The sequence below is a fragment of the Dipodomys merriami genome, unplaced genomic scaffold (assembly GCF_024711535.1).
Source record: "Dipodomys merriami isolate MVZ:Mamm:240054 unplaced genomic scaffold, mDipMer1.0.p SCAF_1, whole genome shotgun sequence".
NCBI lineage: Eukaryota > Metazoa > Chordata > Mammalia > Rodentia > Heteromyidae > Dipodomys > Dipodomys merriami.
Genome location: NW_027202270.1, coordinates 39,525,299 through 39,552,930, shown reverse-complemented (window position 1 = coordinate 39,552,930; position 27,632 = coordinate 39,525,299). Strand labels below are relative to the sequence as shown.

Sequence of the window (27,632 nt, the reverse complement as noted above, 5' to 3'; positions counted from 1 at the left end):
TGTATGTTTGAAATTATTTAAAAATAAAAGTTGGAAGGAATCTAACTTTTTTTTTTTGGTCGGTTGTGGGGCTTTAACTCTGGGCTTGGGCGCTGTCCCTGCACTCTTCAGCTCAAGGCGAGCACTCTACTGTTTGAGCCACAGCACCACTTCCAGTTTTCTAGTGGTTTATTGGAGATAAGAGTCTCATGCAGTTTCCTGCCCAGGCTGGCTTTGAACCGTGATTCTCAGATCTCAGCCTCCTGAGTAGCTAGGATTTACAGGCGTGAGCCACTGGCGCCTGGCTGGAAGCCAACTTTTAATATAGCTAGTTAATATGTTAATGAGTGAATAAACAAAGGAAAAGTTCAGATGTTAAAGAACTGTAAATCCTCATTTCCTAAGGTAACCAGAGTTAATATGCCTCTCAATTTATTTTTCTTTTTTTTTTCCAACAGTGTGTCATGATGATGTAGTTAAGATTGTGAATCTAGCATGCAAATATAACCTTTGTATCATACCAATTGGTGGTAAGTATTGTGCTTTCAAATTTTAATATGATGTAAATTACTGTATTTAAAATACTTGTATTTTAAACATTCTTGTATCTCTTGGAAACAAACATTCTTATAGTTACGTTTATTTTAAAATTGGCTTATCATTTTCATTTCTGTAACAGTAGATCTTCCTAAACTGAGACTTAGTTTACTCTTAATTCATGGCTTATTACGAGATCATATTTGAAGCTGTGATTTGATGACTAAATAAGAAAATGTTCCTGCATTACTAGTTATTTTCTGACCTAGCATTTTCTTGGCGTGTGTTTGTTTATTTTGGTGTAGATCCTGTGGCTTGAATTCTGGGCCTAGATACTGTCCTAAGCTTTTTTGCTAAAGGCTAGCAGTCTACCACTTGAGCCACAGCTCCACTTCTGGCTTTTTTGGTACTAATTGAGAGATAAGAGTATCACAGACTTTTCTGCTGGATGGCTTCAAATTGTGATCCTCAGATCTCAGCTTCCTCAGTAGCTAGGATTATAGGCAGGAGCTGCCAGCATCTAGAAGCATTTAAAGTTTCAAAGATAAAATATAAATATACCAAATGTAAATATTTGAGAACAGAGTAATCATGATACACAGTGCAACTTAAGATATCATCAATATAGTGATGACTAAATCAGTATCTTCCAATATAGAAAACATTGTTTTGCATTGTTTCGTTGTTATTGTTTGTTTTTGATGGTCCTAGGGTTTGAACTTAGGGCCTAATAATTGCGAGGTAAGCTCTTTAGTACTTGAGCCATGGCTCCAACTCTTTTTGTTTTATTTATTTTTCAGATAGAGTTTTGAGTTTTTGCTTTGGCCTTGGGCCACAATCCTCCTACTTATTTATACTCCTGTGTAGCTGAGATTATGAATATGGTCACCATTCTGGGCTTTGTTGTTGAGAAAGGGTCTTGGAACATTTTTTCCTAAACCTGCATTCTTCCTGTCTTTGTCTCTGAAATAGCTACTTGAATTAGCATGCACTCAGCTGTTGTTTTGTGTTTTTAAGTGAATTTGATCTCTTTTGATCTTTTATTTATGATATTTTTAACTACTTACACAAACCAAAGGAAATCACTTTCACTCAACAAATTGGCATTGATAGAATGAAAGGAAATGGATGTCCATTATTCCAGAAACTCTACTCCCACAGCTAGTACTATATATTGAATTCATTCAAAAAGGCACAATGATGCTACTTATGATAAAATATTGTATTTTAGATGGTAAGACAAGCAAGTAATGGTTACTTATCACAGGCATTTTGTTTGTAGCTGATGTTCATTATCTTACCTTCTGAAATTAATACGATCCATACAGATCACTTCTATACTACTTATGATAGGTGACATCCACATACTTTCTCCTATGTAAAATGCATGAAATTCCAATTAGTATTATTATATTTGCTGTAGGATGATATAGGTCTAGCTAAGACTGTAAAATATTCTTACTTATATTAAGAAAACATTTTGCTTTTGACAACAAAGAGAAAGCAGCAAGCCAGGCAACCAGTGGCTTATACATGTGATCTTAGCTACACAGGTGGCTGAGGTCTGAGGATTGTGGTTTAAAGCCAGCCTGGGCAGAAAACCACCAGAAAACTGGAGGTAGCACTGTGGCTCAAATGGTAGGGTACTCACCTTGAGCTAAGGAGCTGAAGGGACAGTGCCCAGGCACAGAGTTCAAGTTCCACGACCAACCATTTAAGAGAGAGAGAGAGAGAGAGAGAGAGAGAGAGAGAGAGAGAGAGAGAGAGAGAGAGAGAGAGCAGTAAAACAGTATATGGTTTAAATATTTCTAGGGGCTGAGAGTGGCTTGGTGGTATAGTGCTTGCCTTGCGTGCATGAGGCCCTGGGTTCGATTCCTCAGCACCACATAAACAGAAAAAACCAGAAGTGGCACTGTGGCTCAAGTGGTAGAGCATGAGCCTTGAGCTGAAGAGCTGAGGGACAGCGCCCAGGCCTGGAGTTCAAGCCCCACAGCCAACAACAACACGAAAAGATAAATACTTCTATGTATTACACATTGTATTTTAAAATCACTTTTTCGCCAGAGAATATATAACTTTGTTGTTAAATATCACCTAATCTAGACATTTTTTTTTCTTTTTTTTTTTTTTTGTCGGTCGTGGGGGCCTGAACTCTGGGCCTGGGCACTGTCCCTCAGCTCTTCAGCTCAAGGCTAGTGCTCTACCACTTGAGCCACAGCACCACTTCCGGCTTTTTCTGCTTATGTGATGCTGAGGAATTGAACCCAGGACCTCATGCATGCAAGGCAAACACTCTACCACTGAGCCACCTTCCCAGCCCCAGCTTAGAACTTTTCTAATTACATTTTTTGAGTTCTACAAATTGCTAGGAGCTTCACTTTGAGTATGTCATGATCAGGGGATGGAGCAATATAATATTGCCTCATTATGGCATTCAGCATGAAAGAAAGATAAGTTTACTTTTAGTGTGTTAGCATTTGCAAATCATATTTTGTAAAGTAAAAATAGATCTCATTTCTTAGGCAGCCTCACTGTGTAGTCTAAATTAGAGATTTGCCCTTAAAACATAGTTTAAGTAAAATATTTAAGTAAAATAGTTGTCTTTTATTTTGGCAGGAGGAACAAGTGTTTCATATGGCCTAATGTGTCCTGCGGATGAGACAAGAACAATAATTTCTTTGGATACTTCACAAATGGTATATGATAATTTAAGATGTATTTGAAGATAGTTTTTGAAGGTATTTTTTTTTTGGGCGGGGGGTCCTGTCGTGGGACCTGAACTCTGGGCCTGGGTGCTGTCCCTCAGCTCTTCAGCTCAAGGCTAGCGCTCTACCACTTGAACCACAGCGCCACTTCCTATCATTGCTAGGATCATGTGTCACTGTGCTCTGCTTTCCTCCTGAAGATGTAGTCTTCAGATTTTTATCTTCAGGATGGCCTAGAACTCTGATCCTTCTGATCCCAGCCACATGTGGTTTAAGATAACAGACACATACCACTGAGCCCTGCTGTGTGTAGAGAAGAGGTCTTGTGACCTCTTCTGCCTGGGCTGTCCTCAAACTTCAGTCCTCCCATTCAGCCCCCAAGTAGTCAGGATTATAAGAATTGGTTTCTCTTTTATTATTATTTTATTTGTATTTCTTTATTATTTTTACCAGAACATACTTAGACATTAGATAGGTACAAGATCTATATTTACCATGAATATAATTGCCTCAGGACCAGTCTTTTGCCTGTTGGGGAAAGATATTAATTTACATTACTTATTACTAAGAAATTGAATACACTGGGGCTGGGAAGTTGGCTCAGTGGTAGAGCGCTTGCCTTGCATGCCTGAGGCCCTGGGTTCGATTCCTCAGCACCACATAAGCAAAAAGAAAAAAGCCGGAAGTGGCGCTGTGGCTCAAGTGGTAGAGCACTGGCCTTGAGCTGAAGAGCTGAGGGACAGTGCTCAGGCCCAGAGTTCAGGCCCCACAACCGGACCAAAAAAAAAAAAAAAAGAAATTGAATACACCAAAATTCAAAAGACTTCCTTGAAATCCAGTGAAAAATCACTGAGGGAAGGACTTGATTGATTGATTGATTTTGGTTCCAGTTCTAGTGCTTGAACTCAGGGGCTGGACACTGTCTCTGAGCTTTTATGTTCAAGGCTAGTGCTTTGACACTTGATTCACAGCTCCATTTATGACTTTTTGATGGTTATTAGAAGTGAGAGCCTCAGACTCTCCTGCTTTGGCTGGCTTTGAACTGCAATCTTCAGATATCAGCCTCCTGAGTACTTAGGATTGCAAGCATGGACCACTGACATTTGGCTAAGGAACTCCATTCTTCTTCTTTTTTTTTTTTTAATTTAGTTTTATTGTCAAGGTGTTGTACAGAGGGGTTATAGTTGCATATGTAAGGTAATGAGTACGTTTCTTGTTGAACTTGCTAAGCCCTCCCTCGTTTTTCTCCCTCTTCCCCCTCCCAATTCCGCCCAGGAATTTCATTCTTAATAATAGAAAATAATTCATGAACATTCATATATATAGGTAAAAATTGGATCAACTAAGAATTGCAAAAAGCACACCTTTGTTGGCAATCTTACATTTGGTAAGCTGAGTCAGAAAATACTCAGTTGTTTTAAGAATGAGGCAAGGATATGCTGTTTTCTACATGGGATTTCTGATTCTATTTCAGATTAAAGCAGAGATGGCATTTATATTAAGATAACCTAGCAGGTGTATTTTTTCCATCCATTTTCTGATTTTTTTTCTTTTTGTCCAAGTATGTGGGTTTGAATTCAGAGTCTTGTGCTCTCACTTGCTTTTTTGTTCATTGCTGTCACTCAGCTACTTGAGGCATGCTCCATTCTGGCTTCTTAGAGGTTGTCTTGAGAATTTGTCTGCCTGGGTTGGCTTTGAATTGCAGTCCTCAGGTCTCATTCTGAATAGCTAGGATAAGCCACTGGAGCCTGGCTTCATTTTTTTTTTTTTTTTGGTTGGTTGTGGGTCTTGAACTCTGGGTTTGGGCGCTGTCCCTGTACTCTTCAGCTCCAAGCCAGCACTCTACTACTTGAGCCACAGTGCCACTTCTGGTTTTCTGAGTGGTTTATTGAAGATAAGAGTCTCACGGTTTTTTGTGCCCAGGCTGGCTTTGAACCTCGATCCTCAGATCTCAGCCTCCTGAGTAGCTAGGATTACAGGCGTGAGCCATTGGCGCCCAGCTCTTCATTTAAAAAAAAAAACTTTTAAGTAAATATGATTGCTTTGATAACAGTACTGCTGATAGTATTGACAGGCTTCATATATGCTATGTTTTTCATGCACAGCATCTCATGTTCTTATAACAACCCTGTGAGTATGTATTACTATTGTCTATGTTTTACAAGTAAATAAGCACTTCATCCTGGACAAGGTTTTTTATTTTATTTTATTTTTTATTGGTCTGGGACTTGAATTTAGGGTTTGGGTATTATCCTTGAGCTTTTCTTTTTCTTTCTTGCTTCAGTCTAGCACTATACCATTTTAGCCACAGCTCCAATTACAGCTTTTTTGGTGCTTAGTTGGAGGTAAGAGTTTCACAGACTGGCAGCTAGGCTGGCTTCAAACCTTGATCCTCAGATCTCAAATCTCCTGAGTAGTAGGATTAAGGCATGAACCACTAGTTCTAGGCATAGAGTTTTTGACTAAGCTAAAAGATTAAGTTCAATTCAAATTAATACATGCATAAAGACAGTCTTTTTTTTAACCAACCAACTGCCTTGATTAATATGACATGTTATATATTAAGGTTTTAGTGGAACTCATTTCCCATGTAGCTGTCCATCGGAAAACCCTACTTGCTTAATAGTCTTTATCATTCATTGCTTTGGATTTAAAGAAATTAAATATTTCCTGAGGAAATATTAGTAGTTCATAGAGATAAACTTTTCTCTTTCTTTTGTAACAGAATCGAATTCTGTGGGTAGATGAGAACAATCTGACAGCTCATGTAGAGGCTGGCATAACAGGACAAGAATTAGAAAGACAGGTATGACATCTCTGTATTAAGGTTTAAAAAACTGCTGTTATCTTCTGTCTGAATAAAGTACTTTTCACAGTATATTGCATTGTTTGGATTCTTTTTTTCTCTTTTCTTTTTAATCCTTCCTTCCCCCTCTCCTCCTTCTCTTCTTCCTTGCTCTCCTACCTTTCCTCCCTCTGTCTTACTGGGAGTTGAACTCAGGACTTCACACTTGCTAGGCAAGTATCTGCTGTTTGAGCTGTATGTACTTAGTCATTTTGCTTTTAGTTTGTTCTTCAGATACATACCATAGTAGCTAAAATCTCACGGACTTTTCTGCCTGAACTGGTTTGAACTACAGTCTTCTGATCTTAGCTTCCTGAGTAGCTAAGATTACAAGTGTGAGCCACTGGTGCCTGGCTTGCATTGATTTTTAATATGGATAAGGAAAGTCATTAACATGTCCGTTCTGAATTTGGGGATATTTTTCAGGTTTATTACACTTTTGGCTACTTTACTAGTTAATAGTCTGTATGTGTTTCTGTTTTTTGTTTTTTTTCCCATCCAGCTTCCTGTTATATTTTTTGTTTCTAATGGATATTAGCTTTTACTGTAAACTGTAGCTCCTAGGTGTGTAACTTTGAGCAAATCACTAACCTTTATGCCTCAGTTTCTTTTATAAAGTGGGAATAATTCTACTTTCTGAAGTTTTTGTTAGGATAAAATAAGTTAATAATGTAAAATACTTAGAAATTTTAATTCAACTAATTTTAATTGAGCATTATTTGCCTCATCTAGTCATACATGACCTTAAGTATTCTTTTTATGTACTATAGACCCCCACATTTGTATCATTGATGTGGACACTTTTTCTGAACATATATCCTGTTTCCTAGTTGGTCTCTCTACTTAAAGGTCTAATAGACATTTCAAATTCAGCATTTTAAAGCTGAATATTTAGGGGTAAAATTTGTAATATTTTCCAAAATTTGTTTATTCTATAATTGCTTAATTCTCACTTGATAGAGTTTATTTCTTAGGGATTTTAGATCAAAATCTGAATCCTGTTTTTGTTTTACATTACGCTACTTCATAATAATTTAAGTGAAGTATAACTATCATATAGTAAATGTTTCTTGATAAATGTGTAATTTGGTAACCTTTGACATGAGTATAGCCATGAAAGCATCAGCGCCATCAGGATAATGAATATATCCATGAATTCCAAATGTTTCCTCTTGCTTTACTCAGCCCTACTCAAAGTCCTTACCTAATCCATGACAATCATGGTGGTTTTTTTTTTTTTTTCAGTGTAGATGGATTTTTTTTTAATTTTAATTTTTTTTTATTGGGAAAATACTGTACAGAGGGGTTACAATTACATGGGCAAGATAGTGAGTACATTTCTTATCAAGCTTTGTAGCCTCCTCCTTTGTTTACCCTTCCCATCCTCTCTCCCCCCCACCTAATCCCCCCCCCCCCCCCGCCCCAAGTTGTAAAGTTCGTTTTGGACATGACAACTTGTACTTCTCATTGTTGCAACAGGTCCACCTGTATCCTTATTTAAACGATTTGTTTTTCCCCTTCCCCTCCACAAATTATACCGACATCAAGTACAGTGAAAGCAGGGGTTATACTGTGGGGGAAGTGTAGATGGATTTTAATTCCTATAGTTTTATTATAATCATATAGTTCACTTTTACAGGGGCAATGTTTCTGGTCATAATTATTTTGAGATTCATTTTTACCATTTCATGTATTATTTTTATTATTTAGTGGTATTCTATCATATAGTTAGCATTCTATCATCTAGTTTATTCTTTTGCTTGTTGATCCTTACTTTGATTATTTTCTTTTTTTTTCTTTTTTTTGGGTCTGGTTGTGGGGCCTGAACTCTGGGCCTGGGCACTGTCCCTCAGCTCTTCAGCTCAAGGCTAGCGCTCTACCACTTGAGCCACAGCACCACTTCCGGCTTTTTTTTTTCCTTTTTTGCTTATGTGGTGCTAAGGAATCTAACACAAGGCCTCAGGCATGCAAGGCAAGCGCTCTGCCACTGAGCCATCTTCCCAGTCCTTGATTATTTTCATTTTAAGGCTATTTACAAGTAAAGCTTGCAGCCAACAGTCATGTAGAAATCTAGTGTATACTGTCATGCTCTTAGATAAATATCTAGAAATGGAGTATGTACTCAAAACAGTTGAAAAAAAAAAAGAAACTTTTTCTAAAAATGATTATTTTATTTTGTATTCCTACCAGTATTATTTGAGAGTTTCTGTTTCTGTTTTTTCATGCTAGTACTTTGATTTTTAAACCAAAAAAAGCTCCAAGTGGAGATGTGGGTCAAGTGGTTAAGAGTGCCAGCCTTGAGCAAAAAAGCTAAAGGACAATATGCAGACCCTAAATTCAAGTCCCGATACTGTGTGCACAAACACCAGACACACACCAAATACACACCAAACACACACCAAACACACACACACACACACACACACACACACACACACACACACACACACACACACACACACACACACACACACACACACACACACACACACACACACACACACACACACACACACACACACACACACACACACACACACACGAATGTTTGAGGATAGAGTTTAGGAAGAAATGTGACAGTCTGGATTTTGTTTTGTTTTTCTTTCTTTTTTTGCCTGAACTCTGGGCCTGGGCACTGTCTCTCAGCTCTTCAGCTCAAGGCTAGCGCTATACCACTTGAGCCACAGTGCCACATCTGGCTTTTTCTGCTTATATGCTGAGGAATCGAACCCAGGGCCTCATGCATGCAAGGTAGGCACTCTACCACTGAGCCACCTTCCCAGGCCCTGTGACAGTCTGATAATGTTCATTTTAACCTAGCTTATTTGTGAATGGTTATGATCATCTTAAACATAAATAAGTTGAATGTTTAGTGAAAAACGTAAATAACAATGTTTTTCAAATCTTGCTTTCCTAGAAACAAAATTAGAAAAGGTGAATAATTTCCATTGCTAGTGTTCAAACACTAATTAATGATATTTGTCCAAATAGACTAAAATTTGGATTACAATTTCCCTATCATACTTAAATACATAGGTACAAGCAGAGCTGCCATATAATACATCTCTGCATGGTTTACTTCAAAAATAGAAGCAGTTGCTTCACCGGATGACTGTCAAAATGGTCAACACAGATTGATGGGCTTGAGTGCAGTAGACAGTGGGTATGCAGATGGTGGTGTCATACCATTTGACAGGAGGTAGTTGAGTCTTTAAAGTGATTTCAGTAGAATGGCTTTGGTGGTGTTTCAGTAAAGGGCATCCATTCAACCTCAGGTGTTGTGCAGATGGCGCAGCCAAACTAATATAGAAAAATGAGGAACAAGTGACTGTTTAATGTACAGGAATCCACGATCCACATCCCAAGTAAATGACAGTGTTACATGCAGGAAACTTAGCCAGATGGTTGTACATTAAAACACATGACTCCTTGAGAGAATTAAGTACAGGCAATTTGCTCAGATTTTCTGTAGACCTACTGCATATTATATTAGAATAGGGAGTAAAGAGATTAAGTGCTTTATTTATTGAAACTGTTTGGGTGAACTTGGCAGTTCTTTAAGCATAATCTGATCTCCATACATGTTGAAATTGTCTCTTTGTGTAAAAAAATGTAGGAGGGACAACTGGCATTAAATAAAGTAAAATAATGTAAGGAGTAAATAATTGGAAAATACAAGTGTCTTTTGGTCCACCTTTAGTTTTATAGTTATCCAGTAGGCAAAATTATTAAAAATTAGTAGTAGTATGATAAAAATTTTATTTTTCTAAACAAGATTATTGAATCTAAACAACAATGACATATGGAAATTTCAGTATAGGAGCAGTTAATGTATTGAATGCTGTGTGAATGGTAGTAAATGGTTGTAAATTGGTTGTAAAATTTCAGTAGTAAAATGTTACATTTTTACTTTTCAGCTTAAAGAAAGTGGTTATTGTACAGGTCATGAACCGGACTCCCTGGAATTCAGCACTATGGGAGGATGGATATCTACCAGGGCATCAGGCATGAAGAAGAATATCTATGGCAATATTGAGGACCTGGTAATTTTTTGTAGTTATTGTATAATAATTGGTTAGTGAGTAAAGTCTTTTATAAAATGAGTAAAAGCCTTTAAAGGTTAAAAGTTGGATTTAAAAGTATACCCTTTTTGATTATAGTAATATTAAACATGTATAATAAAAACAATCGAAAGACACAGCTCTGCTCATTTTTTAAGGATCTTCCCCTTTCCAAGTGACTAATTTTTAAGCAATTAAGTAACACAGCTGTGGCCATTATTTTAGAATGTCCCTTTTCAAGTGACTAATGTTTAAGCTTGTAAATTTTTTACAAATATTTATTTAAATATTCTTCATTTATTTAGTCCATTTACTTAGATGATCTCATTATTGCTATGTGTTACATTAGGAGGTTTTTACCTTCATTTTTTTTCTGGGAAAAATTTTAAACTATGGAATATGGCCCGATTGAAATTATTCTATTATGTAGCAATAAGACTTGTAATGCTTAAATAAATGTGAATAAAATTTTACTTTGCCTGTGCCAGTTTGCTAATGTGATAGTAATGTAACTGTGAGCACACTAGTTACATTTTTTGTTCCATCTGTAACATTTCCAGTGATTAACAGTGTTATACAAATTGTTTTGCCTTTCGAAACCTGTTTCTTTTTTTTTTTTTTTTGTAAAATAGAATGATAGTGTAGAATTCTAAGAATTAAAGAATATAATATGAAAATTTAAGTCTTTGGTGTTCCTTGGGTTCAGGACCACGTTTAGTATTTGGTAACTTCACTCATTCATCCAGCATCTTACTATGTAGCTCATGCTGGCCTCAGACTGAAAATTCTTTCTTAGCTTCTTGAATGCTGGGATTGCAAATGTGTCATAATGCTTGGCACATTTTAGAGAACTTTATGTTCAGTTTGGTTTTCAATTCTAATGTTGCAGCATTTTTATTACTAATAGTAATAACAAATACTTCTTTAATGAAATATACTTTTATCATTAACACCAGTTGTTTAAGATATCAATATTCTGCAGACTTTAAAAAAATGTTTACCTAATCTTATTTCCTTTATTTTATTGAGGAATTTTAAAAATTATATTCTTTTTGCATTAAAATAAACTCAATTATTGAATAAGAGTTATTATATACTTGCACACATTTTTCATGCACTTTGATCATATTCATATCCTCCGTTCTTTTGTCATCTTATTAGTCTTTCATATTTTATTATATATTTTTTGGAATAGTAGGGTTTGGACTCAGGTTTGTGATTGTTATTCAGGCATTCTACCACTTGAACCATGCCTCCAGCCTCTTGTGCTAAGGTTATTTTTGAAATAGGGTCTCATTTTTCCACAGTGCTAGCCGGGACTGTGGTTCTCCTCTTTATGTTTCCCACATAGCTAGGATGACAGATAAGTAACACCAGGTACAGCTTTTTCTGTAGACATGAAGTCTTGCATACATTTTTTTGTCTAGTCTGTCTTGGAACCTGAACCTGATCCTTCTAATCTCAGCCTCCTGTATAGCTAGGATGTTACCATGTATCGCTGTGCTGAGCTATTGGTTCACATGGGGTTTCATGAGCGTTTTGCCTTATGTTGGCCTCAAACTGTGTTCTTCTCAATCTCTGCCACCTGATTGGCTAAGGTTACAAGGGTGGATCCTGGCTTCTGATTCTGGCTTGTTTTTGAGATAATTTTACTGGCGTTTTTTAGCCCTGGCAGGCCTCAAACTTCAATTCTTCTATATCCATTTCCCAAGTGGTTGGATCATAGGTATGCACCACTATGTCTAGCCTTACCTTTTTAAATTTGCTAGTGAATGTAAATTTTTAATATGTCCTCTTTGGCAATTTTATTTTCTGCTTTTTAGGGAATTGTTTATTGATGCTCTTTGCTTATTTCCTTTAGTAATAAACATTTATCTGTTAGAATCTATTCTAAAAATGTGTTGGATATTTAGCTAGCTTTTTCTTACTCAGATACTGGAAACTATTTTTTGGAATGACTTTTCTTTCTCAGTATACCAGCTTTTTCTTTCTCTTGTATGCAGTGTGCCTCAGGCTTCTCTAGTTACTTTTGTGTGTGTGTATGGGGGGGGAGGGGGAGAGGGAAGGGTAATATGGAGGGGTGTGGATTGTGTGTGCATGCTAGTACTGGGGCTTGAACTCAAGGCCCAAGTACTGTTCATTAGGTTTTTCCTCATGGCTAATATTCTACCACTTAAGCCACACCTTCACAGCTTATCATTTATTTTGAAAATAGTGTTTTATATTAAAATACTTTAATATATTTGTAAGCACACAGGCAAATTTATTTACAGATGTTTAGAATTTGTATCATGTATGTATTGCGTTAAACAGGTGATTCATATGAAAGTGGTCACACCTAGAGGTATAATAGAAAAAAGCTCTCAAGGACCTCGTATGTCAGCAGGCCCTGATATCCATCACTTCATCATGGGATCTGAAGGTAAATAGCTATAAGTGAAAATTTATTATGAAAAATAGAGGTTAGTGGCTTAGTTATATGAGAATCTGTGATGTTATGATATCAGATATTTGAAGGTAATGTTTTATGCATTTAAGGAATAAAGAGCCTTGAAATTTTTAAAAAAGTTTTAATTAGTACTTCATTTATTGTGAGAACATTTTATTAAAGTTCATCTTAGGTTTTGCTTTTTATATTTCTAGAGACAGTGTAGTCTTTTTGGTTTTATATCATATTGAAATTTTAAATGAATTTTAAGAAAAGTTATTAGGGTTTAAAATGATTTAAACTTCTCTTCATTAATATTTTACATTGCAAGTGGTATCCTTGCTTGATTACTTAATATTCAGTAGATGAGAATGTCATTCTTCATTTCATCCAAAGCATAGACTTCCTATACAGATCAGAAGAACACTGACCTTATTTCTTCTGTTTTGCGGAATGTTTTCTAGGCACAGTGTTGTATATTATATGCATAGCATAAACATGGGCTTGTTTTTAGGTTGAAAACATCCCTTAAATTCAGAGTAATAAAATAGATATAAGTAAGAAACTTTTCTAAGTTAGCAAAGTCTGAGCTGAAATAAGATAGATTTTGGAAGTATTTAGCTTTATTCAGGAATAATGGAAGACTTTTAGCAAAGTAAGATATTGTGGAATAAATTCTCACCTTTGATGTTACCTTTGATGGTAACATCAAAGAGGGAAAAAGTAAATTATATCTCTTGATATGGTAGAGGCTACATCACTGAGCCTGTGCTAGGCTGATGACCAGTTAAGTCATATAGCTTAGTTTTTTTTTGTAGGATAATGAATTACAGATCTTTGTCAAGATATCTCACCAGTTTACTGTTTAATCCTGTTGTGATCAGCATACTATATGAGAAAACAGTATTGCTTTTTTAATAAGAAAAAGTAAAACTATTGAATTCTTTAAAAACATGTAATTCTTGATTATTTTTCTGGACTGTGTGTTAATATGTCTAAGATAAATTAACCTAACCTTTTACTATCAGATGTCAAATTGAATAATAGATATTACAACTCTTAATTTTAAATTAATGATTGAAGTACATATATATATATATATATATATATATATATATAATTGGAGTTAACTTTTAAAATATATTATCTTGCTGGGCGCTGGTGGCTAATGCCTGTAATCCTAGCTACTCAGGAGACTGAGATCTGAGAATTAAGGTTCAAAGCCAGCCTGGGCAGGAAAGTCCGTGAGACTCTTCAGTTAACCACCAGAAAACCAGAAGTGGCGCTGTGGCTCAAGTGATAGATAGTATAGTGATAGTATTATACTCCTTGAGCTGAAGAGCTGAGGGACAGTGCCCAGGCCCAGAATTCAAGCCCCACGATCAAAGGGCGGAGGTGGGGGGTGGGGTGGGGACTTCTTTTCAATTAACTTCATCAGACAACTAGTATTTTAAAATTCTGTATGCTAGATACTGTCCACATAGACTTAAGGACACAAACTACTATACTGCAGACAATATAATCTATGATTGAAGTAAATGCTAGAGAAATGCAGACAATTAAGGTCAATGGGTGCTATAGGGAAGCCTAGAAATAACTAATGTGGTCCTAAAAGATTCATGAGTAGGAAGTAATTCCAGATCAAGTTGCCTTCTAGAAAGAAGATGCAGGTAGACACACGTAGAAGCAAGAAGGAACTGTATCATGCTATTGCCAGTTTTTAATTATAACTGGAGCATAAGGATCGTTGTAGGATAGAATATACAACAGGTCTATTTGTATGTATTGGCTATTCCTCTTGCATATTCAAGATGGTTTTAGTTTCTTCCTATTCTCAAACTTCTCCCTATAGGAGGGCTTTTGAACTTTCCAAGTGTGATTAGAGTATTTGGGGATTTATTGTTCCAAGTTTGCTTTTTAGATGCAATTTTATCTGTATTATTGTAAGTCTTCAGTTACCTTCTACTTTCTACCCTTTGTTGTGTAAGTTTTTAAGCTTATATTACTCTGTTTTCAGTGTTACAATCCTACAGCAGCTGGGAGGCTTTAGGAGAGTTGTTGGATTTCTCTTTCTTTCATTTCTATGTAGAGATTTGATAGTTGCAGTATTTTTGTGTCACAGTAAGAAGTTGTAGATCCCATATAGGGAGTAGAAGGAGAGGACAGATTCAGAAACTAATGATACTGATTTTTTCTAATTATGTTACCAGTTAGTGCATTTTCAAATTATGATTTTGCTTTAAGCAGCTACTTGGATTTTATAGCAACTAAGAGTTGAAGCCTTTAGTTTTCCTCCAGAGCAAAAAAAATATTTTTGACAAATTCTGAAATAAAATGGAAATTTATTATAATTTTTAAAAACCTCAAAACATGTATAAACCTCTGTATTATGTTACATTGCCATGAATTTATTTGTAAACAGTTACATGGAGTATCGACTATTGGCATGATATGCATATATTCAAGTATTAAGTAGCTAGGGTTTTTTCCTATTTTTGTTCTTAAGACAGGGACTCTATCCCCACATTAGTCATAAACATGAATGGACATGCCTCCTAGCTCAGCTTCAGTTAGGATTAGAGATGTGTATCATCATACCTGAATTGAACCCAGGAATTCACACATGGTAGCCAAGTGTTCTGCCACTGGAGCTATGTTCCATCTCTACTTTATTCTTTTTTGTGATTGGATAATATTACATTGCATGGATATGCTACATCTTGTTCATTGTTTGTCAGTTGGTGAACATTTGTATTATTTCTACTTTTTGGTTGCTACCAATTATGTTATAGTGATCATTCATGTACAGATTGTTGTGTGGACATAATATTTCCACTTTTCTTGGCTCTATATCTAGAGTGAAATTACTGACACTATCACGTTAGCTCATAACCCTATATTTTATAGTTTGAAGCACAGCTATTTTCCTGCCTGCTTCTGAAACAGTTGAAATATTGACAGCAATATTATAATTAAAGCAGTTTCATATAACAATAAAAATTCAAGACTAAAGAAAGAAACGATATGAAAAACAGGCAATTCAGTGAGTCCAGACCTATATGCCAGTAGCAAAATAGAAAAAAGTACTCACCAACACAGAAGATAATCTTGAAGAAAGGTATTATATACATCAGGATTTTTTACCCCTAAAACTAGGAAAACACTTGTTTAAAGTGACTTAGATTTACAAAAGGTTGTAAACAAGTTCTTACCAAACCACAAAAAAAGGAAAGGTCTTTGTTATTGTGCCACAGCATCCTTGCTTATAAGGGTACAAACTTCTTGGCTTGTGCTTGAACCCATTTCTTGTAATGCATTTGTTTTGGCAGTAAAGTATGTAGGCTCCTATTTTAGCTGAATCTTGGATATTTTGTTCATTTATAAGTGGACAAGGAAAATAGGTAAAAGTTAGATTTCTTTTCCTGTCAAGAAATCAGATAATGACAAGCCAGAGCAAAGGTGATTAGGGTCCTAGCATTAGTGTTCCCTTGATCCAGAAATGAGTTCCACATTTGGCTGCAAGTTATCTGAAACTTAACCTTGGGAAAAGATAGCTTAAACTTAATCTTGAAAAAAAGTATTATAAGCATTAGGAAATTTCCCCTAAAACTAAGAAAGTTTTTAGTCACATACCCAAAAAGAAGAAAAAAATGCCACATAAAAACTTGTGTACAAAATCCAGTAGAAGTAGTACATCTGTAATTCTTGCTACTCTGGAGATGAAAATGGGAGGATTATGGTCCAAGGCTGACAAAGTAAAAAAATAAAAGAAGGCTGGAAGTGAGGCTCAAATGGTAGAATGTTTGCGTAGCAAGAATAAGGTTCTGAGTTCTTTCCTGTGTTCAAACCCCAGTGCTTCCCAAAGCAAAAAAAAAAACAAAAAACAAAAACCCTCGCATAATATATTTATAGTGTAATATAGTCATAGTATTTTCAGTGGCGTTCCAAATTTTTTATCAACTAATGAACAGATAAAGTGAGTATTACTATATAATGGAATAATAGTAATTACCACTGTTTTAAAAACAGTGAATAAATGAGATAACACATGCAAACCTTAAAAACATTTAAATGAAAGAGGCCAGTCCCAAGGCCATATTTTGTGAAATTTCTTTTATGTAAAATGTCTCGTGTGAATATGTATCTAGACAGGACGTAGATTAGGATTGACTGGTGTAGGTGTGGAAATTCATTGTGACTTTAATTGGTATAGATTTCTTTTGGGAAGTTTGAAAATAGTCTAAAACTTATCGTGGTTGTATGTGTATGTGAATGTACTATAAAAACCATTCAATTTTGTACTTTAGGTAAGTTTTATTGCCAGATTATATCTCAGTAAAGAAAGATGTTAACCTAATAGAGAAAGTTTAACTACTTGATATTTAAAATTTGTAATAATGCTTTTTGTGGCTAATATTGGTTATATCTTTATACATGTCTACATTGTGTATTCCAATCATTTTACCCCCTCCATTACACTCCCTTCCTCTTCTCTCTAAGAAATAGTGTCCCCAACAGATTTCCTTGTTTTATATTCTTCGTTGGAAATAATCTATTTTGACAGTGCTCAGTCTTCATTATCCTCCTCCCAAGCCATCTTCCCCTCTAACTAGTCCACTAAGTGCTTGTTTCTCTTTCCTTCCATTCTCCTATTTTTTTTTTTTGCATTTTAATTTGTTATTGTAAAGGTGATATCCAGAAGAGTTACAGTTACATAAGTCAGACAAAAAGTAAATTTAACTTTGAATAGTATGACCCCTTCCCTTGCTCTCCTGAATTTTTCTCTCCTGTCCCCACCCACAATTTGTATAGTTGGTTTTCAACATAGTGTTGAACGAGTCCATTCTCCTATTGGCCATTAGTTTTTGGTGAGTTTCTCTGTGTTGCTCTCATATATACTTACAATGTATTACAGTTATTCATCATCTTCATTTTTCCCTTTTCCCTCTCCTTCTGAGCATTCCCTTAGTTTGATTCATGTTCTGTTTAACTAATTATGCACATGTATATTTATACTTATATACATGTTTATAAAAACATTTTTAAGGCCTAGCATCCACATATAAATGATAAAAAATTTAAATTTTATAAGGTAACTCTTTTAGGTTAAAATATTAATTGAGCCAAGTTGCAATCATACAGTTATAGGAGAGCCATTTTATATAATCTCAGTGAGAAGATCACACATACACACATAAATATGATTTAGAAAATCCTCATGATGTATTGGATTATTTCTCCCTTCTTTTTCAGGAACTCTTGGTGTAATAACAGAAGCTACAGTAAAAATCAGACCAGTCCCTGAATACCAAAAGTATGGCTCGGTAGCGTTCCCTAATTTTGAACAAGGAGTAGCTTGTTTAAGAGAAATTGCAAAACAGGTAAAAAAGTTAATATATGTATATACTTAATTTTTATAATTCCATATAGTTATGTTACAGTAATCTTTATGTTTAGCTGTGTTATATTTGTGCTTTTTACTCAGTTGTATATGAAAAGGTAAAGCCCTTAAAGTATAGTTACTTCTTTCAGTAATTATATTGCTATCAAATTTTTTTCTTAGTTTAAAGAGGGATGTATGATTTTAAGCCAATTATATCTCTGTGTGTGTATATGTATATATATATATATATATATATATATATATATATAAATTGATGGCCTTGATGGCCTTAGACTGAATGTTTTATATATATATATTTAAAGTTACTTGGAGGTAAATTTTTTGTGAGTAATTGAAAAACTTAATATGCCTTAAATAAGATAGTTGTTGAAATCAGAATAATGGCTGAATATCAATGGCCTCAAAATTTGGAATTTTATTTATAAAATAAAATTTAAAAATTATAAAAACTTTATTAAAGATTCAGTTCATAATATTTTGTTCAGTTTTGAATAACATTTCTAGCTATTCATTGCTGCTTCCATATTTATGGAAAAAGAAATGTGAATGCCAAATTAAAACTTTAAAACATTGTAGAACTTTTGTTTAGTGTTGAGTAATATTTCTATCTTCTTTATTGTGTCAATCATGGGACTTGTTCTCAGGGCCTGGGCACTGTCCCTGAGCTTTTACACTCAAGGCTATCAGTCTACCACTTTGAACCATAGGGCCACTTCATGTTTTCTGGTGGTTTATTGGACATAATAATCTCACAGACTTTTCTGTCAGGGTTGACTTCAAACAACAATCCTCAGATATCAGCCTCCTGAGTAGCTAGGATTACAAGTGTGAGCCACCAGTGCCTGGCTTGAATAATATTTCTAAATAATCATTACTACTTCAATTTTTGTGACAAAATAAACATGAATATCAAGTTACAATTAAAAAAATCTCTTAGAGGCTGAGGCAGGAAGACATGGGATCAACCTGGGTTACGTAGGAAGAAAACAAATAAAATTATAGAGGTTAAAAAGTAGTTTTTTAAAAAATGGGTCTTTGTAAGATAATTCAGTCTATTGGGCCAATTCTGTTTCTTCATAATATCTGTTATAAGAACACAGATTTAATAGATTCATTGAAACGTATTGTTAAGAGATCTTTGGAGTAGACATGTATGTTTTGTAATTTTCTGAGTGCTTCATTGCAAATACTCACATGTAAATATATCTTAAGTTTCATCATTGAGAAGCTTTGTACAAATACACCAGAACCTTAAGTTTACATTTTCATTAGAATGCGTCTGTTGGATCTAAACATAAATAGTTGGTATAATCTGATAGAGTTTTGTTACATTTTGATAGACTCCTAACAGAAAGTGACTGACAAGGAAGTACTTATCAGTCCTGTTGAACTGTGGGGAATAGAATTTTTCTTTGTCCTTATACAAATCAGTGAAACTTGCCCTTTTATTAATTTAAAAACAAATAGTATATTTACTCTATGGCCGTAGTCTAAATTACCTGGACAATACTATTTTAGGTATGTGCATCCTGGAATAAATAAAGGTAAGAATTGACTAAAGAAAGTGCCACAATGAAGTTAAAAAGCAGGTTAAAAAAATAGATCACTTTTCTGTAGTTTTAGTATTAACAGTTTAGTTTTGTGTACATAGTAATGGACAGTTACGGTAGATCTACTGTGGACCTGAAAGTTTGCCTTACTGAAACTGATTTAAAAGTCTAGATTGATAATATTTTCTCTCAAGTATTTCTTTGCTAAGAATAGTTACTCTGATTTAGAGAGATCATATTATTTTTCACATTTGCGTATTTTATTTTTATTTGTAATGTACCTGTAGAGAAGCATTATTGTGTGCCTAGAAATGGAATAAAATGGATAAAAATATTTTATAATGGCTTAGGGATATATCACCTTATGAGTTCACTGAGTATACAAATCTCATATGTCAAGGGAGTAGAACACCATTTTTTTCCTTTGTAACAGTATTCTTAGGTTTAAAAAATAGAAAATTATCAGATTTTGGCACTAATTGTTCAGTTTGGGATTTGGAATTTCAGCTGATAGCTGGAGAATTAAGGTTTATTAAAATAGATGGTACATTGTTTATGATCATGCCAAATTCTTGATTGAATAATGAGTTGACCATTTGTAATTCTTCACTGTCATTTCTTAGTACTTCTATTTTTACAGTGTTTTTGGTCTCGAGGTGCTTTTTTGAAATTGGAAAGTCTATTTTGGATGACTGTCTTTTGGAAAAGAGCACACATGATTTTTCACATATAGCAAAGTGGGCTTGGTATATATTTGTACCTTTCTTACTAAAGAAAGTAAATTAAGCAACCTTACAATGGCAACTGATGGATTCTGCCACAGTCTTGTCTGTGATCTTTGTGCATGTGAGGAATTGTACTTTTTCAGTGCTTTACTGCCTTGTGAGGATCTATAGGAAGATTTAGTGTAAGATTAATGAGACTGTGTCTCCTAAGTGGCAGTCCAGTCTAATATCCTTCTTTACTTAGTAGATGGGTAAGTGATTTTTAAGACTTTCTTAGATAATAGATTTCCTGTTAGTCTTTCAAGAGGGTAGAGGAAATTGGGTTTTAAAATTGGAATATCAGTATCAGATAGGACATTTGATTTTGTTGTTGTTTAGAAATGACAATGATATCTTTACAAGGTTTCAAACAAGCCCAAAAGCAGAATTTTTTTCACTTGTGTGTTTTCCGGGAGAATGATGAAGCATGCACTATGACATTGAAGGAGGAACTTATCTTCCAGTTAGAGAAAAAAATGGAATATTTGAGATAGATTAGTACTCAGTTTCCTTAAAAACTGTTTCAGTATTAGTGTGTGTTTAGAATTATTTGTTTAAAAAAATAGCCTTAGGCTGGGAAGGTGGCTCAGTGGAAGAGTGCTTGCCTTGTATGCATGAGGCCCTGGGTTCGATTCTTCAGCAACACATAAGCAGAAAAAGCAGGAAGTGGCATTATAGCTCAAATAGTAGAGCACTAGCCTTGAGCTGAAGAGCTGAGGGACAGTGACCAGGCCCAGAGTCCAGGCCCCACGACTGACCCCCCCATCCCCTCTGTCCCCCAAAAAGTCTTTTTACTCATTATTTTTGACCAGGGGTGGCCTTTAATACTTTTTATCACTTTAATTTTAAACTCATTGATGGTTTTTTTCTAGCAAGTTTAGATCCTAATTAGGAAAAACTGTATCATAAATTGTTCTGTAAAAATTAATCCTGCAGGAGTTCAAATTAGTTAAGAGGAGTTTTAACAGTTTTAACACATACTTTAAAACACTTATAAAACACATGTATATTTAACAGTAATTATAGGAAATATTGTTACATATAGAACATGGAATTATCATTTTAAATCAGTACTTGTATCATACTTTTCTCTCTCTGAAGCAGAAAGTATGACCTTAGTCAAATGTTTCATAAGCCAGATTCTTTACTATCGGATCCAGAAAAATGAGAACAATTTTAAGATGTGCTGGCTATCATAAGCTACTTTTTACTTTTATTAAGCTGACAAAATGTGAGATTGTAATTAGGAGACTGGTGCTAAAGTTTGATCCTTTCATTAATTTTAAGTGAAGGGAAATGTCTGGACAATAATATGTGTGTTTCCATTCTTTAAAAATCAAGTTTTGATTGTCTTAATAAGCGTTCTTTTTGTTGTGGACTCTTAGCTCTTAGGCTCATATGTCCTTTCTAGTATAATCAACCAGTAATAACAATAGCCTTAAATATTGTGTGATTTTTTTTTTCTCTAATATCAACTCTAACTTCTAAGTTAGGAAAAATCTGTTAAGTTTTTTTTTTGGTCGTGGGGCTTGAACTCTGGGCCTGGGCGCTGTCCCTCAGCTCTTCAGCTCAAGGCGAGCGCTCTACCACTTGAGCTACAGCGCCACTTCCGGTTTTCTGGTGGTTTATTGGAGATAGGAGTCTCATGGTCTCTCCTGCCCGGGCTGGCTTTGAACCTCGATCCTCAGATCTCAGCCTCCTGAGTAGCTAGGATTACAGGTGTGAGCCACCAGCGCCCGGCTCTGTTAAGTTTTTATCTCAAGAATTTTGCATTTAACAGACTTAAGCTTCTTTGGAAGTTTTTTTTTATGATTAGTTTTATCATTGCCGGTTTTTGTGGCTATACTGTTCTTAACTTCATAGGACACATAGTGAAATGGATGGTATGTAAGTATTTTCTAGTAATCACTAAGGTTATTACATACCATAATATCTTCTACATTTATGTATCACGCTATACAAAAGTTTATGGTTTTTAGTACTGAAGCATTTGCTTGATATGATATGAGATTAGCAGACCATTTCTATTACAGCCTTTAGGCTCATGAATCTACACAGAAAGTTTGAGTTACTTTTTGAAGAAACAAACTTTTTCAGCTCAAACATTATTCAGTCCTTAGTCCTTTGCACTACAAATATAATCCATTCAATACTCATCCTTTAATAATTCATCTTAAAGAAGCTAAAATAGAGCTGGGAAGGTGGCTCAGTAGTAGAATGGTTGCCTTGCATGCATGAGGCCCTGGGTTCGATTCCTTAGCACCACATAAGCAGAAAAAGTTGGAAGTAGAGCTGTGGCTCAAGAGGTAGAGCGCTCACCTTGAGCTGAAGAGCTGAGGGACAGCGTCCAGGTCCAGAGTTTAGGCCCCATAACCCACAAAAAAAGCAGAAGCTAAAATAATAGAAACCTCAGACATTGAAATATATGCCAATACTGAATTTCTTTTCCCAGTCACTAACCATTTGAAATAATTTGTCCCATCTGAACTGCTAATAGAAGCCATGACTTGGTCCTAGGAAAACCTTTTTTCAGCAATCTTTTGAAGTGTTTCATGAAGGGCCTTTTTAAATAATGTATTTGTATTGAGTAATCTGATGCTTTTGTAAGTTAGTAAATAGAATACTGCTAATACTTAGTAAAATAAGAGTAATCAAAGTGGTTTTTTTTAACTGTCTTTTTTACATTATACAATTAAGTAAGTTTCTAGCCTCCTTGAAAGAAATCACCAGCAATTTGACTTAAAAATTTATTTCATGGGGGGGGGGCAGGGGAAGGATGGGAAGGGATGGGAAGGGGAAACAAAGGAGAAGCCTACAGTGCTTGATAAGAAATGTACTCATTATCTTGCCCATGTAATTGTAACCCCTCTGTACAGTATTTTCACAATAAAAAATAAAAAATTAAAATTTATTTCAGCTTGGAGTAAGCAGACTTTATTTGTTATTAAATTCCTTGAATTTCTCATTAATTCAACAATAAAATTGATTGAAATATTTCTTTTCATGTGAGTTTTGATCACCTACCAGCAGGGGTCACTTTAACTCAAGGACCTTTTCTCCCCATTTTCTGTGGGATACTGAAATCTTACTTCAGAATACTAGAATAGGATGAGAATGAAATTAGAGCTATAATTATTACAGTCTGTGCTATCTTCAAAGCATAAAGGTAATCTTGAATTTGTAAAGGAAAACTTTAGATCTTTAACCTACAAATTAGTTTTAAAACATTGATAACAAAAGCTAATCTTAACTTTAGATACAGCAACTCAAATTGAATATTAAAAAAAATGCCCTTTTGATATTTGTTCTTTTGAGCCACTGTCTCAAAGAAGAAAGAATTTGAAGTTCAGTGAGAATTAGCTTAATTTTAATTTTGTACAGAAATTGTAGCTAATATGATCCTTATTAGCTCTGTTGTAGTCTTTATTATAATAAAATTAGTAAGAATGAAAGCTGAATATTTCTTAATAAAAAATTACAATGTTAAGTGTATCAGCTTTCAGATTTATTTTTCCACTTTTGAGTATTTGTATACACTAGGATTGTTGAGCACCCCTTATTTGGAAATCCAAAATGTTTTAAAATTTAAAATTCTGTGTGTGAAAAGTAAGTGCTCAAAATGTTTTCAATATTAGTGATTTTGGATTTTAGGATATAGGTTAAGGCTAAATCAGCCTGTACCTGCATTCTTCAGTTTTTCTTTTTTGCAACTTTAAACACATGGTTATATAAATAAGACACTGCAATATTTGATTCTTTAGATACCTGTTCTTATGCTTCAAAGTTTCTATTTTTATTCATGTAACCTTGAATAAAAATTAAAAATCTGGACACTGTCTGGCTGGTTTCTATGTAAAATAAACTATGAGAAGGGATTAAAAAGAAGGAATGTTCACTAGAGTTGTCTATGGAGATACAATTAATTTTTAGAAGTTTTTTGGAAAATTGCCTCCATTATCTCTCATTTTTAAAATATAGTTTAAAAAACTTAGATAATATAGTTCATAAGCAGTATAATTTTTCAGGCACTGTGTTTAATCTTAATTTTTTTTCTAAAATGGTCCACCTTTAGGGCTGGTATTTCTTTTGACCTTTTCCCATAGAGCTTTGCTAGGCATTAAACAGATCTTGCTGAAATAAAGATGTGATAAATTAATGTTTATGTGTGTAAGCAGCTGTTTTATATGTAGATTTCTCTTCTAAACACTATAGAAGCTAGTAAATTTTGTTTTTATATTATATGAAAAGTTAAGGTGTGTTTTTAAATTTTTTTTCTTTTGATCTCTTAGAGAAAGATAATGTTCATATTTTACTTATGTGGATTACTAGTATATTAAAACAATATTGCTTTTTTTGTTTTTATTTTTAAACAGAGATGTGCTCCTGCATCTATTCGTCTCATGGACAACCAGCAGTTTCAGTTTGGTAAGTGTCGAGTGGTAAATTTAAAATATACCTAACCTCCAAAATTTGTAGAACTGGAAAAGTAAATATGGTTTCTGCTCCTTAGTAAGTTCTAGTTGAATGAGTTACAAAAATGAATGAGTACAGCAAGACTTCATTGACTACTAGGGACCATAAATGAAAGAATGTTTATTCTACTTCAATTTGCTCAAAGTGGAGTTATTTAAAGAAAAAAATGGTTTCTAATGGATTATGATGTTTGGGATAAATCTTCCAAGGGAAATAGAGGTTTGTGAGATAGAGTTTCTTCTTCCCTACCACACTTGTTTGTCAGCAAAACTATGACTTTATGAAACTTCAGTGGTATATTTTAGTATACTTTGAATAGTTCTGTCTGCCTCAAATAGACGGTAGGGTTGTTATGTGGAATTAAAGGTAGGGTTTTGCAGAGTAGATATTGATTGAATTTTATTAACAGTAGGATTTATTTGTGCCTGGAATATAATCTATCAGCTTTCCATTTAGAAAGCTTATCTGGCAACATTGTTAGGGTGGAGTCAAAGGATACAGGAGATCAAACAATTCAAGATACAAATTGGGGTCCTTGAGCAGAGTAAGAACAATTGTGATTCAGTATAAGGGTAGATTTAAAGAAAAGTCAGCCAACCAATGATGTGGAAAGTTAAATTGGATAGATTAAATAATAGCACAAAAGAAATGGTATAGGGAAACGATTATGATGGGCTGTTTATCTAAGATGCCATTGAGATATTGGATGGAGAATTGCATTGGCAATGTGCAAACATTTTTTTCTTTATTTTGTCAATGTCTTTCTGACATAATTTTAGGTTTACTGCTGTCTTTTCACTCTCTCTTTTTTTTTTCCATGTGTTTGTGTGTGTGCGCGTGCACCCCGGGCCTAGGGCTTGAATTTAGGACCTGGGGACTGTTCCTGTCCCTGAGCTTTTTTTTTTTGCCAAAGGCTAGCACTCTACCACTTGTGCCACAGTTCCACTTCCTGCTTTTTGGTGCTGAATTGGAGACGGGAGTCCATGGATTTTCCTACTTGGGCTGGCTATGAAATGTGATTCCATCTTCAGATCTCAGCCTCAAGAGTTGCAGCATTTCAGGAATGAGCCTTCAGTGCCCATCCCTGTAGTTCTTACAAAACTTAAAACATTTGAAATAATTTCTGAGATTATGGGAATGATTGCTCAGTGATAGATACTAAAGGCTAAGAGACAGACTTTTGTTTATCATGTCTAAGAGAACTTAGGAGTTTTTTCTTTGAGGGGGATGAGTGATTTATACTTAAATAGAAACAACTAAGGAAGTCAGGCTAGTACCATCAAAAGATAGTTTTTAAATTTGATTCTTTTAAGTCAGTTATAGTTGTCTGGTATTTTTTGTTGTTGTTGTTGGGTTTTGTTTTTTTTTTTTCTTTTTGGTTGGTCATGGGGCTTGAACTCTTGGCCTGGATGCTATCCCTGTGCTCTTCAGCTGAAGGCTAGCACCTTACCACTTGAGCTACAGCTCCATTTCCAGTTTTCTGGTAGTTAATTGGAGATAAGAGTCTCATGGACTTTCTTGCCCAGGTTGACTTTGAACTGCCATTCTCAATCTCAGCCTTCTGAGTAGCTTGGCATGAGCCATTGGTGCCTGGCATTAATTTGTTGTTGTTGTTGTTTTTTAAGTAAATTACGTTGAAAACTCAATACTACACATAATGAAAAATTTAAGTTAAATGTGCCTATAACAAAGAAAATATTAAAAGGAAATTCAGCCGGGTGCCTGTAATCCCAGCTACCCAGGAGGCTGAGATCTGAGGCTTGCAGTTCAAATCCAGCCTGGGCAGGAAAGTCTGTGAGAATCTTATCTCCATTTAACTACCAGAAAACTGGAAGTGGTGCTGTGGCCAAGTGTTAGAGCACTAGCCTTGAGCTCAGGGACAGCGCCTAGGCCCAGAGTTCAAGTTCTACAAGCGACAAAAGAAAAAAGAACAAAAAAAAGAGGAAATTCAGTTCTCCTCTGTGTATTGGAGACACAGAGACCTTATTTTTGAGTCATGTATAGTATAAGACTTACTTATTTACGATTATTGTAGTGAATTGTATTAGATATAAACTGCTTTGTAATATTAACTATAATTTGGGCATTTTTTTTTAAATAAGTGGAATTTGCAATGACTTAAAAGATGAGAGAACAGGTCTTTCTAGATATCTGGGAAGTGGCACTGTGGCTCAAGTGGTAGAGCAGTTGTCTTGAGCTGAAGAGCTGAGGCCAGAGTTCAAGCCCTACAACCAGGGCTAGTGGGGGGGAGGGAGTGGGGGAGGGAAGAACTAGGTATCTGTTGTCCCTGTTTGTCCCTGTTCTTATTTTTATTACTGTGCCTAGAAGTATGCAAACACACTTCCTCCTAGTTCTATGGTAGGTTCACTTAAAATAAAAAGTAAATGGATGGTGCCAAGTGATAGTAGCTCATACCTGTAATCCTAGTACTCAGGAGATTGAGAGCTGAGGATCAGAATTCAAAGCCAGCCCTGGCAGGAAAAACTGTGAGACTCTTATCTCCAATAAGAACTACTAAAAAAGCCAGAAGTGAAGGTGTGGTTCAAGTGGTAGAGTACTTGCCTTGAGCAAAAAAACTCAAGAAAAGTACCTGGGCTCTGAGTTCAAGCCCCCGGGCTGGCACAGACACACAAAATATATGTATTAGATATATTGACTAACTAATTGCTGTTATAGAAATGACTAGTTTACTATTTGTATTTATTTATTTTTATTTTTATTTTTATTTTTTATTTTTTTGTCAGTCGTGGGGCTTGAACTCTGGGCCTGGGTGCTGGCCCTCAACTCTTCAGCTCAAGGGGAGTGCTCTACCACTTGAGCCACAGTGCCACTTCTAGTTTCTTGGTAGTTAATTGGAGATAAGAGTCTCATAGACTTTCCTGCTTG

The 27,632-nt window shown here is 35.0% G+C and overlaps 1 protein-coding gene across 3 annotated transcripts in view; it reads left to right on the top strand.

Moving 5' to 3' along the window:
- Agps (alkylglycerone phosphate synthase) overlaps positions 1-27,632 on the top strand; it is a 109,556-nt gene that overhangs the window by 41,419 nt on the left and 40,505 nt on the right. For all 3 annotated transcript variants that reach the window (XM_070020327.1, XM_070020331.1, XM_070020330.1), the window contains exons 6-12: positions 438-509; positions 3,133-3,212; positions 5,947-6,027; positions 9,984-10,109; positions 12,441-12,549; positions 17,809-17,936; positions 24,647-24,698. In XM_070020327.1, the coding sequence (XP_069876428.1) occupies positions 438-509; positions 3,133-3,212; positions 5,947-6,027; positions 9,984-10,109; positions 12,441-12,549; positions 17,809-17,936; positions 24,647-24,698 (648 nt within the window). The remainder of the gene's footprint in view (positions 1-437; positions 510-3,132; positions 3,213-5,946; positions 6,028-9,983; positions 10,110-12,440; positions 12,550-17,808; positions 17,937-24,646; positions 24,699-27,632) is intronic.